Source organism: Cotesia typhae, unplaced genomic scaffold, assembly GCF_013202065.1.
Source record: "Cotesia typhae breed Kobodo isofemale line unplaced genomic scaffold, CoteBio_Ctyphae scaffold_58, whole genome shotgun sequence".
Lineage (NCBI taxonomy): Eukaryota > Metazoa > Arthropoda > Insecta > Hymenoptera > Braconidae > Cotesia > Cotesia typhae.
The window spans coordinates 966,006-981,749 of NW_027423778.1; the positions used below are offsets into that span (position 1 = coordinate 966,006).

At 31.1% G+C, this 15,744-nt stretch overlaps 5 protein-coding genes across 5 annotated transcripts in view; 2 read left to right on the forward strand and 3 right to left on the reverse strand.

The window, feature by feature from the left end:
• Positions 1–1,420, reverse strand: part of LOC141537118 (dystrophin) — a 264,817-nt gene extending 263,397 nt beyond the window's left edge. Inside the window, exon 1 of the mRNA XM_074257959.1 lies at positions 1,334–1,420. The gene's annotated coding sequence lies outside the window, so the exon portion shown is untranslated. The remainder of the gene's footprint in view (positions 1–1,333) is intronic.
• Positions 1–2,091, reverse strand: part of LOC141537087 (uncharacterized) — a 57,575-nt gene extending 55,484 nt beyond the window's left edge. Inside the window, exons 1-2 of the mRNA XM_074257920.1 lie at positions 1,739–2,091; positions 1,415–1,609 (exon numbers count right to left, since the gene is read on the reverse strand). Coding sequence (XP_074114021.1) covers positions 1,415–1,609; positions 1,739–2,045 — 502 coding nt within the window. The 5' untranslated portion in view covers positions 2,046–2,091. The remainder of the gene's footprint in view (positions 1–1,414; positions 1,610–1,738) is intronic.
• Positions 2,092–4,026: 1,935 nt separating this feature from the next.
• On the forward strand, positions 4,027–5,624 carry LOC141537088 (uncharacterized). The gene is made up of 3 exons (XM_074257921.1): positions 4,027–4,770; positions 4,975–5,167; positions 5,329–5,624. Exons 1-3 carry the CDS (start codon positions 4,027–4,029, stop codon positions 5,622–5,624), a joined length of 1,233 nt encoding a protein of 410 aa, XP_074114022.1.
• Positions 5,625–7,409: 1,785 nt separating this feature from the next.
• LOC141537117 (uncharacterized) lies at positions 7,410–8,799 on the forward strand. The gene is made up of 2 exons (XM_074257958.1): positions 7,410–8,421; positions 8,777–8,799. The coding sequence occupies exon 1, from the start codon at positions 7,655–7,657 to the stop codon at positions 8,417–8,419; it is 765 nt and encodes a 254-aa protein (XP_074114059.1). The 5' UTR covers positions 7,410–7,654; the 3' UTR covers positions 8,420–8,421; positions 8,777–8,799.
• Positions 8,800–12,359: 3,560 nt separating this feature from the next.
• On the reverse strand, positions 12,360–14,673 carry LOC141537111 (uncharacterized). The gene is made up of 3 exons (XM_074257952.1): positions 13,119–14,673; positions 12,875–13,033; positions 12,360–12,794 (listed from the first exon to the last, which is right to left on the reverse strand). Exons 1-3 carry the CDS (start codon positions 13,321–13,323, stop codon positions 12,394–12,396), a joined length of 765 nt encoding a protein of 254 aa, XP_074114053.1. The 5' UTR covers positions 13,324–14,673; the 3' UTR covers positions 12,360–12,393.
• Positions 14,674–15,744: the final 1,071 nt, after the last annotated feature.

A 15,744-nucleotide genomic window follows, 5' to 3' on the forward strand; every position in this document is an offset into this window, starting at 1 on the left:
TGCAATAAAACCAATTCGTTCATCTGATCTCTGATTATTCAAGAATTCTTTGGAATTTTCATCAACCATTTCAAATACATTTGACGGTGCGATGTCAAATAATTTTTTTAATGAACAGGAAAATTCATTTTGTTTTTTCACAGTAACTTCACTCCGATTTCTATATTTAAGAAGTATGCGCCACTCATCATACAGTTTTTTCAACTTATCTCGACATCTTTGCACATCTTGAACGGGAATTCGAGCTTTCTTCCAAAACACAATAATTTCATCAATCACTGCAGCAACACTATCTGTGATAGTATTATTTAAAATACGTGTATAAAAAAATAACACTTTCAAAGCTTGTAATTTCGATGGTAATTTGTTACCTACGATTTGAACGTCAACATCACCAATCAAAAAAATGTTTTGATGTAAACGTGATAACTCCATATTTAACTGATTACTTAAATATCGGATAAATGAACTCAAAAAATTTATTTATATATCAAAAAGGCATCAGTACTAGTAATTGAACGATTTTGATCAAGCTGAGAAATAAATGTAGGTTATGAGTAATCTGAGAATTAATTTTAATGTTAGAGATTGAAGTAAAATCTAATAGATGGCGGCATGATCGGTTTCTCAAATGTTTTTAACCAGAAATCAAAATTTGAAATTGGAGTTTGTTGATATTTGTACCAATAACAATAAAAATCGAGACAATAGGTCCCGAATTTCTTTTGTATCCAAAAAAAGTTAAAAATCTTTAAAATGTTCGACAGTTCAGGCTAAAAATATGAATTAGTGTTACTATTATTCCAAAGTTACAGTTACTTTGAAAATTTTCTAAACAAAAAAATCCAATGAGATTATAAAGAATAACCGGTTCATGATTTATGAACTATTAAATGACCAAAAAAACAGAAAAAACTATGAAAAAGATTATAGTTTCAATTTAGACCTCGAATAACTTCAAAACCGTTAGAATTATCAAAAAATGTTAAGAGACCTTTTTGTAGACCGTTAAATTTTGCATTAGAAAAAATATTTTTGATGTGATTTGTTGGTTAGTTTATGACGTAAAAAATTCCAAAGTAAAAATATAACTTTTCCCATGATATTTTCCTTTAAAACTTTGACCGTCGGGGGGCGGGGGTTAATATTAAAATTAAGAGCTATAACTTGGCATGATTTTTTTTTTTATAGATTTTGAACCGATTTTGAACTATCGTGAAAAAAAATTTCAAAAAACCCAACATAAGGACCACCCTAATATATATATATACACTGTGTGTGGGTTGAATCGTTTCAAATCTCTTTACTAAGGATATAATGATTAATGAATTACCTGATGATAACGATGATGATGATGATGACGATGATCCCGAAGGCTCACGGTCCCCATTAAAAATATATGATTGCGGCTTACCACCAAATTGGAGTGGTATCACCGTTCGCTCAGTATCTGAGCCATTCAAATCATCTGCTGCATCGAATTCCTCGGTAATAAAATCATCTTCCTGAAGATTCCAATTTAGTTCATTATCATGGAGATTCCAGTTGAAGCTATCATCCGGGTTGTAATTGAAATCATCAGTCTCCATGACTAATGATTCCTCGATATCTAAAAATTCATATAAAATTATAGAATAACAAATACTTAGAAAAGATAATGATTAATGAATATATATATATATATATATATATATATATATATATATATATATATATATATATATATATATATATATACCTGGTGATAAAGGTGTAGGTTCCTCAAGCATGTGTATAAAGCTATACACATCCTCAAGACATTCATCCCCGCCATCATCGCAGCAGAGTTTGAACCACCACAAATCATCGGTATTTTTAGTGAGAGTCGCATGATGATTATTGACAATGAAGGTGTAATCAAATGCGCTCTCACGCTTGATAATACCATCATCCTCTCCTTCAAGAAGGTTCTCCAGAATGGAATTAATCCAAACTTGGACGGCGTACTCCTGCATGAAGTTGACCGAATTTGTCGGAACGAAGTACTTGGAAATCATGATCATCATGATCTATTTGAAAGAAAAAATAAATAAATAAATGAAATAAAAATTAGCAAATTTTGAAGATTAATAGCATATTCATAAAAATTTTCTATCGATAAATAAATATCACTTACGTTGAAATTTTAATCGAAGTATTAGCTTCATTTAAAACTTGAGTAGCACTTAAGAAATGTACTTAAATGAGTTAAATTGTAACTATTTACTGTTACCCAACTCTTTATATACATTTTCCCCTTTTTACATTTTCCGAAAACTATCCACGCCTCAATATTAATCAACGAATCAGTAATGAGTTTTAAGAGAATTTGGAAGGTAGAGGGTAAGAAATTTGGTCGTTGAATACCTTCTTTTACATTTTTAATCCATTTTTAATAAGTCCTCCTACTAGGGATGGTAAAATCGATTCCGATTCTACCTGAGAATCGATTCTGAGTGATCGAATCTATAATTTATTTCATTAAGCTGCGTGCTATTCGCACGCCTTAATTTCAGCCAATAAGAAATCGGAAGCCACAATTTTGAAATATTCGTCCGTTACTAAATAAATTTACTCAATCATAGATGACCATAGCTACTTAACTACAGTGTGTTGTCTCCATACCCTTAATCTTAACCATCAATTTCATTGTATAAGATAAAATATAGCATCTCGTTTCTTATGTTATTAGTATGCCTTATTTATACGTCTTATTTAATATTTAGATATATTTGTATAATTGTAATTTATAAAATGGTGCCAAATCCGGTATGGATTTACTTTAAAAAGATCGACAATGGAATAAATGTAGTATGCAATGAATGCAGTAAACAACTGAGTTACAAAAACAGTACATCAACGCTAATAAAACATTTAAAAACAGTTTATAAGATCGAACTGCCTAATTCATTGAACAAAATTAGCAAAAGAAAAATAAGTGAGCAAGACAGTGACAGTGAGAATCCCTCTGTTTCCCAACCTAAAACGGTAAATATGAATGTTTTATACACACTTTAATATGTAATATGTGTTTGTACCTATAAAATTTAAACTTTTATCCAACTATTTTTTATCTTTTTTTCTCTCATAGATAAAACTATATCTACTTATTAATATTTTACTTGAAATTGTTTACAGGTTAATTTGTGCGGCACGTCAAATGAACTAGCCCCGGGTACCTCCTCATCATCCTTAAATTTGAACCTGGATGAAAAACCGATTTATTAAGGTCCTCTTAATCGATGCTTGAACAAAGCAATTTCATTTTCAGGTAATTAATTTTTTTATACGTTAACTATTCTTGTAAACAACTGAATTTTGACAATGTTTATTTTAAATTCATAAATATAACCATGCATATGTATCTTTGTATGTGAATTCACAGAAGGTGGATACAGAAATAATGACGTCACAAATGCATTGATGTACATGATCGCAGTTGATAATCTACCCTTGTGTATTCCAGAAAAAAAAGGCTTCAAGATGTTCGTTAAAAAATTACAGCCACTTTATAATCCGCCCTGTGAGACTACATTAACAAAACGGATGACCACCAAGTATGAAGAGCTCAAAATAAAAGTCAATGCTGAACTACAAGAAGCAGATTCAGTTTGCTAAACAACTGATATTTGGACACACCAACATTCCATGCGCAGTTATCTTGGATTAACTGTTCATTACATAAAAGGTGAGTTTAGATGATAATTTTCTAATTAATACTGACTTATTTAAATAACATTATACTAATCCTATAGAAGTGATGTCTAAAATTTTATAACAATTGTATTAATTGATCAATATTAATTTTTTAAATAATAGTAGCTGCCTATACAAATTATAAGTATTATTCTATAATGATCACATTATAATATCAATTTCACTTCTAATATTAATATGATTATATAAACTTATCGAAAATTGTTTTTCAAATAATATTATATTACTACTTATAGTGTAATTTTATTTATTTCTATTACAATAATATTTATTTGTTATAAAGGATATGAAATGAATTCGTACAAGCTTGGTGCCTATTATCTAAAAGATCGAAAAACTATTGCTATTCTTCGAGTGAAACTTAGAGAAATTTGCAATGAGTGGGGAATTAATGATGATAGAATAAGTGCAATAGTATCTGATGGCGGAGCGAACATCAAAGGTACAATAAAAGAAGGATTCGGAGAGTCTGAACATATTTCATGCTTAGCTCATGTTATAAATAACATTGGTCAAAATCTAATCGGAGTTTATTCATCAAAGCCCACATCTGAATTAAATGATAATGAAATTCATCATTTATTTGACGATGACAGTGATACTGAAGAGTTTTTTGATGATAAAGATTCCCCAAATTCTTCAGCTAAAAATATTATAATGAAAGTTAAGAAGATCGTCAAATTTTTCCGTTGTAGCGAAATTGCGTTTCGTGAACTGGAAACTTTACAAGAGCAGTCTGGGTGTAAGCCAGCGATAAAATTAATTCAAGAAGTTAGGACTCGCTGGAATTCATGTTACGAAATGCTAGATCGGTTTATCAATTTGGCTGAACATATCAATTATGCACTTCTTAAAGTTCATCGAGACAAAAGTTCGCGGTCAGAACCTCTTGATATTTTAACAGGTGATGAGCTTGATATTCTAATCGAAATACGAGATATCCTAAAACCCTTATGGCATGTAACTCATGAAGACAGCGCTGATAAGGAAGTGACATTGAGCAAATGTATCCCATTAATTACAGGATTAAAGCGAGTAAGCAAATTTTTTATACCGATAAGTACCTAGTATTTTTACAGGAATGCTTTCAATCCTAAAATCTATTTTAATAATGCTTACAACTTAAATCCTTACGTTATTCTACAAATAAATTTGAAAATTTTTGACTGTCATTATATCAAAGTTCTATGATTATTATTCTCTATTAATGAATTCCATATTTTTTTTTTTTTTTTTCAGGGAGCTGACAAACTTTGTCCTGTAACGGCAATTGGACAGCAAATGAAGAAAAATTTAATGACTGAAATTGAACAAAAGTTCTCGAATATAGAGTCTGTAAAATTGTATTCGATTGCTACTCTTCTGGATTCACGTTATAAAAAACTTGCTTTTTTAAATATTATTAATTCAGCACGTGCTGTGACTACCGTGGGTATGTTTTCAACACGAGGAATATTTAAAATCGCTAAAAGAAAAAATAATTTTTTTTTGTAGAATTTTTCAATCCATTTCCGTCCAATTCGAATACTTAGACAAATGTTTGTTTTTATTGATATCTCTTTCTAATATGTTTTTGGATTGTTATCTGTATAGGTGAGATTTTAAAAAAAGAAATTAAATCATCGAAAACTCTTGCGATTACCTGCGAAAATAATCCTACAGATCATCAAACATCTTCAGGTGATAATGATCTGTGGGGTTTTTTAGATGATGCTGTGCAACATAATATTCAAGTCGCTGATAGCGATGAAGCAGGTGGTCTGCCCATTGAACTTAGACAATTTATTAATCGATCTACAGTTGACCGGAAAACGAACCCTAATTCGATTGCTACTTGGAAATCGCTCGAAAACGATTACCCCTATTTGTCGTCTATTGGTAAAATATAGTTGAGTATAGTTGCAACATCGACACCATGTGAACGCTTATTTTCCCACTCCGGGTTGATTACAAATCAGCTCAGTAGTCGGTTATCACCTAACCATTTAAATATGCTAGTGTTTCTAAAATCTATTCCCCCAAATTTATGGTTTTCATAATAATTTCAACAAATTCAATTCAATTCAACAAATGATTCTATAAAATTACTAATTTTATTAATATTATAAAATGTTATTTTTTGAATAAAATATAAAAATTTTAATACATTCATAAATCTGTTTTCATTATTTTCTTTTAACTTATTCTATCGGTTTTACATTTTAAAAAAGAAAATTTTGGAATTATAATTTTATTAGTGATTTTTTTTACCCAGAATCGATTAAATTTAAAAGAATCGATTCTTAAGATTAAAAAATCGATTCTAAGAATCGAAATTTATAAAAACATGATTGGACTCGAGAATCGATTCTTTGTTTTATCTTTCCATCCCTACCTCCTACATGTATATAATAATGATAATAATTCGTAAAATAGTTAATAAATTTTTATTTAAACATATTTTTTAATAAAATGAAAATATTTTAATCTATTTTACACGATTCAAAAAAATTTACAATTAATTTAACGTGATTTAAGGGGCACACCTAGTGTGAAATTTCGAAAAAGTCGATTTTTTTTTTTTTTCATATTTCGGTAGATTACACCTTTAAAAATAACATATTAAAATTTCAAATCGATATATCAAATAGTTTTTGAGTTATAACATTTTAAAGAGCAGCCGCTCGGCAGCTAGAGTGTCATTAGCTGCGAGACGTACCTGAAGTATTGTTCAGAGTCTACTGTCTCTTCTAGCCCCTATAACACGATTCCAGTTTCTATTGTTGGCTCTCAGGTATACAAAAATATATCATTATAATAATTTCTACAAATTTCTAGAAATTTTTCGTTTACTGCCACGTAAATTATTTTCGGAGCCAGACACATTTAGTCTCATTGTGATCGTTGTATCGAGCGCATCATAATTTTACACGTGCTATTTTCTTGAAAATGAGTGATCAATCTTCATATTCAAATAAAAAAGGAACTCACAATGTTCCTAAGCATCGATCAATTGCGAAAAAACGCAAGTTTACCGGAAATAGATTTACATTTGAGCAATCTACTGCGAATACCAGTACGTCCGCAGAAAAGTTATTACAAAATAATGACAATAATGTTGTGATTGACCCATCTCATGGATATTGTATTTTGCAATTTTTATCAGTTTTTAGTGCAATTAGTAATTTAGTGGTGTGTAAAACCTGTCAAAAAAAAGTTACTTTCAATCAAGCAAGTTCAAGAGGCCTAGGGTTCAAAATTGCTATTATTTGTGAATGTGGCAATTCGTATATTAATTCTGGACCAATGATTAATAACGCATTTGAAATAAATAAACGTATTGTTGCTGTGATGCGTCTATTGGGCATCGGAATAAATGGGATAAATCTTTTCTGTGGATTAATGGATTTAGCATGCAAATTTTACGACCAAACTTTTGCGGGATGTTTTACGAATTTACAGATTGCAGCCGAAACTGTTTGTAAGCTCAGTATGCAGCAAGCTATAAATGAAGAAAAAGAGCTTACATTAAAGAAAGAAAATTCGGAGACAAATTTGACTGTTAGCGGCGGTGGTACCTGGAAAAAACGTGGCCATACTTCCCGTTTTGGAGTAGTTACGCTGGCAGGAAAATACAGCAAGAAAATTCTTGATTCATGCGTAAAATCTACATATTGTCAGAGTTGTGTTTTTGGAAGAAAAAAAAAGATAGCGAACCTGAAGATTATGAGGAATGGCTATCATTACACGATGAAGAATGTGATGCCAATCATAAAGGATCTGCCTCAAAAATGGAAGTGGATAGTGTAAAAGACATGTTTGGTCGTTCCATTAGTAAATATGGTGTAAAATATACCCGCTATATTGGTGATGGTGATAGCGCTACCCACAAAGGACTTATAGATTTGAATCCTTATGATATTCCTGTTGCTAAATTGGAATGCTATCTACATGTGAAAAAAGAATGGGAACACGTTGCCGAAGTGTAAAGAACATTAATAAGAAATTAGGAGGAAAAAGTAAAACATCACAAAAGTTAACTGTAAATTTTATAAATAAACTCCAAAAATATTATGGTTTAGCAATTATGAGGAATCAAGATAATGTAGATGAAATGTATAAAGCAATCTGGGCAACATTTTATCATTTCTGTTCAACTGACAAAAACCCAAATCATAAAAATTGTCCAGAAGGCGCTGAAAGTTGGTGCGCTTATCGCCGCGCGGAAGCTGAAGGAATCACTAGTACATTTAAACACGATTACCTCCCACTGGATCCAGAAGTACAAGAAGCTATAAAACCTATTTATGAAGACTTATCTCGATATGAATTGCTTGATAGATGTAAAGGTAACAATACTCAAAACAACAATGAAAGCTACAACGGTTTACTTTGGCACTTTTCACCCAAGCATCTTCATAATGGCTTCAAAACTATTGAATTGTCAAATAATTTTGCAACTGCAATATTTAATGACGGTTATTCGTCAATTTTGAAGATATTCAATGTAATGGGAGTGATAGTTGGACCTGCAGCAAGAGATTTTGCGGCTCTTAAGGACGACACGAGAATACGAATCGCTGATTATCGCCAAAGGGCTTCTTCAAAAGAAGGTCGATCATCTCGAAGAAAAGCTTCTTCAGCTGAACAAGCCCTTTTCGAAGAAGAGGAAGGTGTATTATATGGCCCTGGAATAGCAGATTAGCTGTAAATATGATTTTAAACCACTTATAACAGTGGAAACGATCATTTTATCTTTAAACGCGTTTTTCTCGAAACAGCATTTTCCGAATTTGCTGCAGTGATTACTCAAAAACAAATGATCCGATCACTATCGAATTTTTTTACATGTTCTATATATTGTTCTCCGTACAATGACCTATCGATTTTTGATCTGATCAAAAATCGAATTTTCGCAGGCCACAAACGACCAAAATTTTAGGTAAAATTCGACTATTTTTTTAAAACGCCGCCATATTGTCAATTTTTGATTTTTTTTTTTTTTTATCGTAGGTCATTGTACAGACAATATTATCTAGTTTAACGAGATATTTTTTTTTAGATTTCATCCACGGAGAAGGCCGGAATCACTGCAGCAGTGAAGGACCTTTTTTGCGCCGTTAGAGATCGACGATAACTTAAAAAATATTTAATTTTTTTCTACAAAAATTTCATTATGTATTCTTAAAACATGTATAAATATATTCTTAAAATTTTAAAATAATTGATAAAGTATTTTTTTTAATAAAAATTCCCAAAAATCACGTTTTTTTTAGGCCGTTACACTAGGTGTGCCCCTTAAAAATTGAGAATGAAAATAGTAATAATCAACAATTGTAACTTTATAGATAACTTTTTCATTCTTTATTATTTAAAAATATTTTCAATAAAATGAAAAAATATTTGAATCAGGTTCACACGATTCAAAAATTCACATTTAATTCAACATAACTCAAAAATTAAGAATGATAGTTGCAATAATTAATAAAAATAATAATTTTTTTTTTAGGATATCAAAATATTCGCAATAAATAAAATTATTTGGATCTATTTTACACGATTCAAAAATTTACATTTAATTAAATATGATTCATAAACTTAAAAATGATAGTTGTGATAATTAACCACTTTCTCATTATTATTTAAACATATTCGCAATAAAAATAAAAATTACTTGGATCTATTTTGCATGATTCAAAAATGACATTTAACGTAATTCAAAAACTTAGAATGAGAGTTGTAATAATTAATAATAATAACTAAGTTATTATTAATAAATGTGTAACTAATGGCTGTGTGTGGACGTGCATTATCGTGCATCAATATGAACGACCTCAGATGTTGTCGTCTGTGCAGAACAATGGGCCTTAAAATTTGGTCGATGTAACGTCTAGCTGTCAAATTTTCGCGTACAATTACCAAAGGTGTTCTCCAATTTCGTGAAACGCCGCCCCACACCATAACTGATCCACCGCCGTAGGCAACGACTGGACGGACAAAGTTCTGGCGAAAACGTTCTCCACGACGGCGCCAAACGAGAGGACGTCGATCGTTGCCATACAGATTAAAACGAGACTCATCAGTGAATAAAACATTTGTCCATTCCTCAAGTTCCAATTTCGATGATCGTAAGCATGCGCTAAACGAGCTCGACAATGTCTTGCTGTCAACAGGGGTACACGATTAGGATGTCGTGCGTGTAACCCAGTTTCACGAAGACGGTTGATGATTGTTCGAGAGCAAATGTTTCGCACTTGATGCCGTCGTCGCTGTTGCTGTTGTTGTTGCTGTTGTCTGCGATTGGGGAAGTTTCGAGCGACAATATTCGCATTGACGAAAGGTTGTCGTCGAACTTCTCTAACAATTGTTCGATCATCGCGGGCATTAGTGACTCGATGGCGACCTTGTCCGGGGCGACGATGATATTGATTCGTCTCTTGGTATCTGGTATAAGCTCGAGATACGACAGATTGACTTACACCCATCCGGATAGCAACTGCATGTTGAGTGTAACCTTCGTCGATAAGAGTCACTAACCGAGCGACTTCCACCTCCGATAAATGTCGTCTAACCATGATTAAGAATCAAAAGTCAGAAATTTTCAATTTTGACCAAAAAATTAAAAAAATTTTTTTAGCGCAGAGGGATTAGTTTTGAAAAAACTGTTGAATGAAGCGATTTTCTAAGGATTCACAAAAAGAAAAGAAAAAAAAACTCCGAACAGCGTATGAAAAAAATCGAAATTCGATTGGGGGTATTAACTTTTTTTATTAATTTAATTAAAAGGAGATCAGTAGAATCAAGGAATGCAGCGGTGGAAAGGTGATAAAAATCATTGGGCGATGGTTTTTTGAGTTTCCTTAACTTGTTAAAAAAAAAATTTTTCCAAAAAAATTTTTTTTTAATTTTTTTCGAAAAAATTTTTTTTTGAAAATTTTTTTTTTTTTTTTTTTTTTGAAAATTTAAGCACTTTTTGGAACGAAAATGTGGAAAAAGCTCGAAAAAACCATTTTTTTTCTCATTTTTAAAAATTATGAGCTTTTCAGAGCAAAAAACGTGATCCTTTAATTTTTTCAAAAATTCGATCAAGTGAAACAAAAAAACGGCTCGCTGGATTAATTTGATTCTTTGTAGGGTTTTTGTGGACATATTGAACTATAAAAGGCACACTTAACATTAGTGGTTTCCTAAATATTTTCGATCCAGCGCTTGATTTTCCAAAAAACCACTAAAAGCCCTTTTTTTGTTGCATTTTCAAATTCATGTGACGGAAAGAAAAAATTTTTTTTCGAAAAAACAATGGACAGTCGTTAAGGGGAATTCATTCAAGTTCTTGAAACCCACCGTTAACTTTCTGTGCGATCATTGGTTGCTGAGATATCGATAATCAAAGACAAAAAGATCCTTTTCCATTTGAAGACCGATATCTCAGCGAGGAGTGGACGTATCACGGTGTTTAAAAAAAGCAATCAAAGCTAAATGAACAAAGTATCCGATCCTTATGGTGGTTAAGCTAAAAAAATTTTTTTCACGCCCGTAGACCAAAAAAAAAACTAAAAAAATTTTGAGAATTTTTTTGTTGCTGGTTTCTCTACGATTACTCAGAAACCGCGGAGGCTACAAAATTTTGAAGTTCTAATCCAAAAACTAGACACTTGGAGCTACTATTTCCTTTTTTTTTTTTTCCTGTACGACTATTTCTCTCAAAGTTACGGCCTGTTGAAAACTACCGAAAAATTTGGAATTTTTTTTTGATCCCTTAATTTTTTCCAGTAGTGTATATTCTGTGTAAATATTTTTTTTTGTATGAATATTTTAATAAACCGAAAAATTGAAATTTTGTGTTGATAATTTTCTATCAGATACCCTTCATATAAATACTTTTGCAACTTAAGTTTTATTTCAGAAATTAAAATGGATTCAAAGTGGAAACATCCTTTCACGGCTATGATTTGTGGTCCAACCAGATGTGGAAAAACTTTTTTCGTCAAACGTTTTTTAAAAGAGATTAGGGAAATTTGTGATACTGAATTTAATAAAGTTGTTAGAAAAACGTGGTACATGGTAATTGGTTTTATTGGGAATAAACCTCTTTATTTAATTCTATTATATATTTATTATTTATTTAATTAACACAATTAAAATATACATATACATGTTTTACGACTTAAATGCTTTGATGTTCAAATAGGTACTATATATATAATATAGAAAAACTGTCTTCTAGCTTTATATATTCAGGTCTATCATACAATCAAACAAGTATTGATTAACATTTGAAAAATGTAACTTAGCAACTAAAAAAATATTTTGTGTAAACTTATATATTATCTTTTTAAAAAAAAATAAAAAAATTAATATCTCAATGAAAATACATTATTATTATTATTATTGAAAAAACCTTGTTTCTGCTAGTTTTTAATATCTATACCAATAAATGGAGTGCTGGTTTAATAAGAGCTAGTATATATATATATATATATATATATATATATATATATATATATATATATATATATATATATATTATAATTAAAATGAGGAAAGCAGGTTCTTATTACTAATGAATAAAAAAAAATTATTTTCATTTTTTTAATTTTAATATTTATTGCCATCCTACATTAGTTAGATGTTCTTTTTTTTTTCTTAAAATATAAATACATATTATTATTATTATTATTATTGAATTTTGGGTATTTTTCCAAATATTATAAACTTATTATTATTATTTACTAGTTTATCATCTAGTACAGCTATTTTTTTCCTCATTTTGAGGTTTAGTTCCGCAAAAAACGCTTCTACGTTATGATCTATTTCCTGCGAGAGAGCTGATTTTGGCTCGATGAGGTTTTTATCCTTCTCTTCTGTAACCAAATTAATCAGTGGAATCTCCGTCTTAGTCATACCAATTGATGTTTTATCCTCTTCGCATTCTCTTAAAACAGCTGTTATGAGAGAATTTTGGGATGGGTTAAGGTCCTCTAAATTAATCAACGATGCCAAATCCTTCTCCTCCTCCTCCTCGTCGTAGGTGGATTCAAAGAATTCTTCTTCTTCTTCTTCGTGGTCACTTGCAATTTCTGAAATGAAATCAATTGTATTTAATTAGATATTTATAATTAATTCATAAAATTATAATAATGGGCTGAAAATAACATACCTTGTACAGGGGAGAGCATAACCGACGAATCATCCTCCTCATCAAAAAAATCTGCTCGAGAATTTTCTTCTTCTTTTTGACGGAAGAATAAGTTCTTCACCATATTAAGAAACTTCTGTTCGACTCCTTGATCAATAAAATCAGCGAGTCCACTTTGACCTGTAAAATTAATTAAAAAAAATTAAATTAATTTTTTTAGTATTATAAATAATTATCATTATTAAAAGTTGTTTTTATCATTTACCTTGATGAGGGTATTCAACACGAATATTGGCGTCATCGATGTTGAGTTCTGCTGAGAAATTCCTCCGCAAGTTGCGAATAAAGGACTTTATTTGATTAGTCAGGCGCTTCTCAAACAGTTCAAAAAGTTCTGGTTCTGATGTCTCCAATCCCCTGATGGCTTCCTCCATACCATATTCACTGTATCCATACCAATAGGTATCCATTTTTTTAAACACTTTGTCTTGTTAACTTCACAACTAGAACATTACAACTGAGGACCTTTTCCACCTCTAGGATGCTCATAAAAATTTTTTTACTCCCTCTTTACCACTATTTTTGAGCTCTGTTCTCATATTTCCAGTTAACTCTGAAAATTAACTTTTTTCTAGTTAGTTTAAGGGCGTAAAGGACTATCTAACATCTTTCCTTGCAGATGCACTACAATCAGCAACTTTTACGACCACTCTCCAAGATTTTATTGTATAGTGCTTATCGCACTACCTCGGTAATAAAGTGTGGCAGGGTAAAAAGGAAAATAATCATAGTTTTTCAAATCATAAGGTATTTGCCATAATGAAATCTCATATAATGGTCGTACAGTGACGAATGATGGATCAAATTTACGCGACATGGCCAATACTTTAGTAGTAGAACTAAATGCCATTATACTACCAAAATATCCTAAATCAATGCTGCTGGATAACTTTTCAGGATTCGAAAGATTCGTAACACATGCTAAACTTCTCAGTGATGGTGGATGATACTTGATTTCCCAGCTGTTTTTTTCTTCAGTACAATTTTCTGGTACACATACTCTTGGTATTTCAATCCTGTGTTCAAAGTAACTCATATCATCTTCAGACTCAGCTGAGAACACCCATTTAGAAACATGAACTGTTTTAATACCATTTATACACTGAAGACAAGTATTTTTTTAATAATTTGCACGATTGTTAATGATATATATTTTACCAATAGTACTATTATACATTATTTTTAGAAGGTTCTTTCTACTTATTCTATTTTTTTTCGGCTAATTAACATTTCTTCCGCACTCACACATTTACTACGTTGAATCCGAACCATTTTTTTTTTGTTATAATGCTACTACCCACGCAAGGAAGACTGATAAATAAAAGAAAAAAAAACGAAATTTCAATCTTATCATTCTTGTTTAACCATCCTAGACCACCCGTACCTATCCACAAAAATTTTCAAATCATTTTATGACCTATAAGAATGTTTATTACCCCCAAGCTATACCTGCATACATCTCAAGACGCCACTTAGCGCCTAAACAATTAACCACTTTAGGCGTGGGAAAGAGGACCCATGCCCTGACTACACCAGGGAATTCCCTTAAACCACTGGAGGGAATGGGAAAATCCCTGGGCCCAATGGAGGGGGAAAGATAACACTGGCGCCAGGGTCGAGGAGTGGGGGTCTAGACACGTCTCCCCAGATCTAATCCCTTGTAGTGAAGTTAGCTCTAAGTTGGCAGGATAATAAGCGGAAATTAATTGATAATTCAACTGATACTCTACCCTGGGGGTATAAGGAGTCTAATAAAAGAGCTCGACATAATTAAGAACTTGATATATGTATATAAGTTGAAAATGTAATTAGGTTTAGGATTATCAATAAAATGAAAAACATGTAAAAATAATTTTTATTTATTTATTCATCCATAATTTTACATATCAGATTCATTAATCCAACTATTTTGTGAATTATCAAAACCCAACCACTTAACATAGACCTTATTTCCACGATTTTTTAAAACTTTCTCTATTAAATAAACATCTGAATATTTTACTTTGCTAAGTTCTTCGGTATAAAAGCTTCCTTGAATCGTTTAATTCTGGTAGTCAATCAATTTATAAGTTGTAGGATTTGTATTTTGCAGTCTTGATAGTGAAAATTTCTGTTGTCCAGTTTGGTGTGTATCCCTTCTTAAATATATGTTTGTATTTACTGATATGAACTTTATCTCCGACTTTAAATTTAGTTCTCAGCATGAGAGGTTTCTTTTTAAGAGGTTCATATATCATTTGTAGAAGTTGTTTTTCTTTAGTAGCAGTTACATCAACTGGTTTCATTTTAAATGTTCGATGTTTGGTGTTATTATACGTAATCACCAAATCAGGAAGCATGTCAACTCATTTATTAGAACCTTGCGCTGTAAATTGCTGCCACATTTTATTTTTGAGTGTCCGATTGAATCGCTCACATATTGAAGCTTTTAGATTGCTGAATGTTGAGTACATGTTGATTTTGTATTGCTTCATAAGGTTTTCGAATTCTCTGTTATAAACCTCCTTTTCATTATCAACATGTAGATTTTGTGGTTTGCGGCCTTGTTGAAGTACACTTTTCATTGCATTTTTAACATCATCAGCACTTTTACGTTTAATGGGAACTACCCAAGCATACTTTGAGAAAATATCTATTATTGTCAACAAATATTTATACCCATTATTAAATTTCGAATATGGAATCATCTCAACCAAGTCTGCTTGCCATGTTTTATCAATCCCTCGTATCTCAACATGACGTCGGGGATAATTTCTTCGAGCTAATCGGTGAAGCTCTTTGGCAATAATTTCTTTTTTGTCTATCATTTTTAGTAATTTCAGATATCTTCT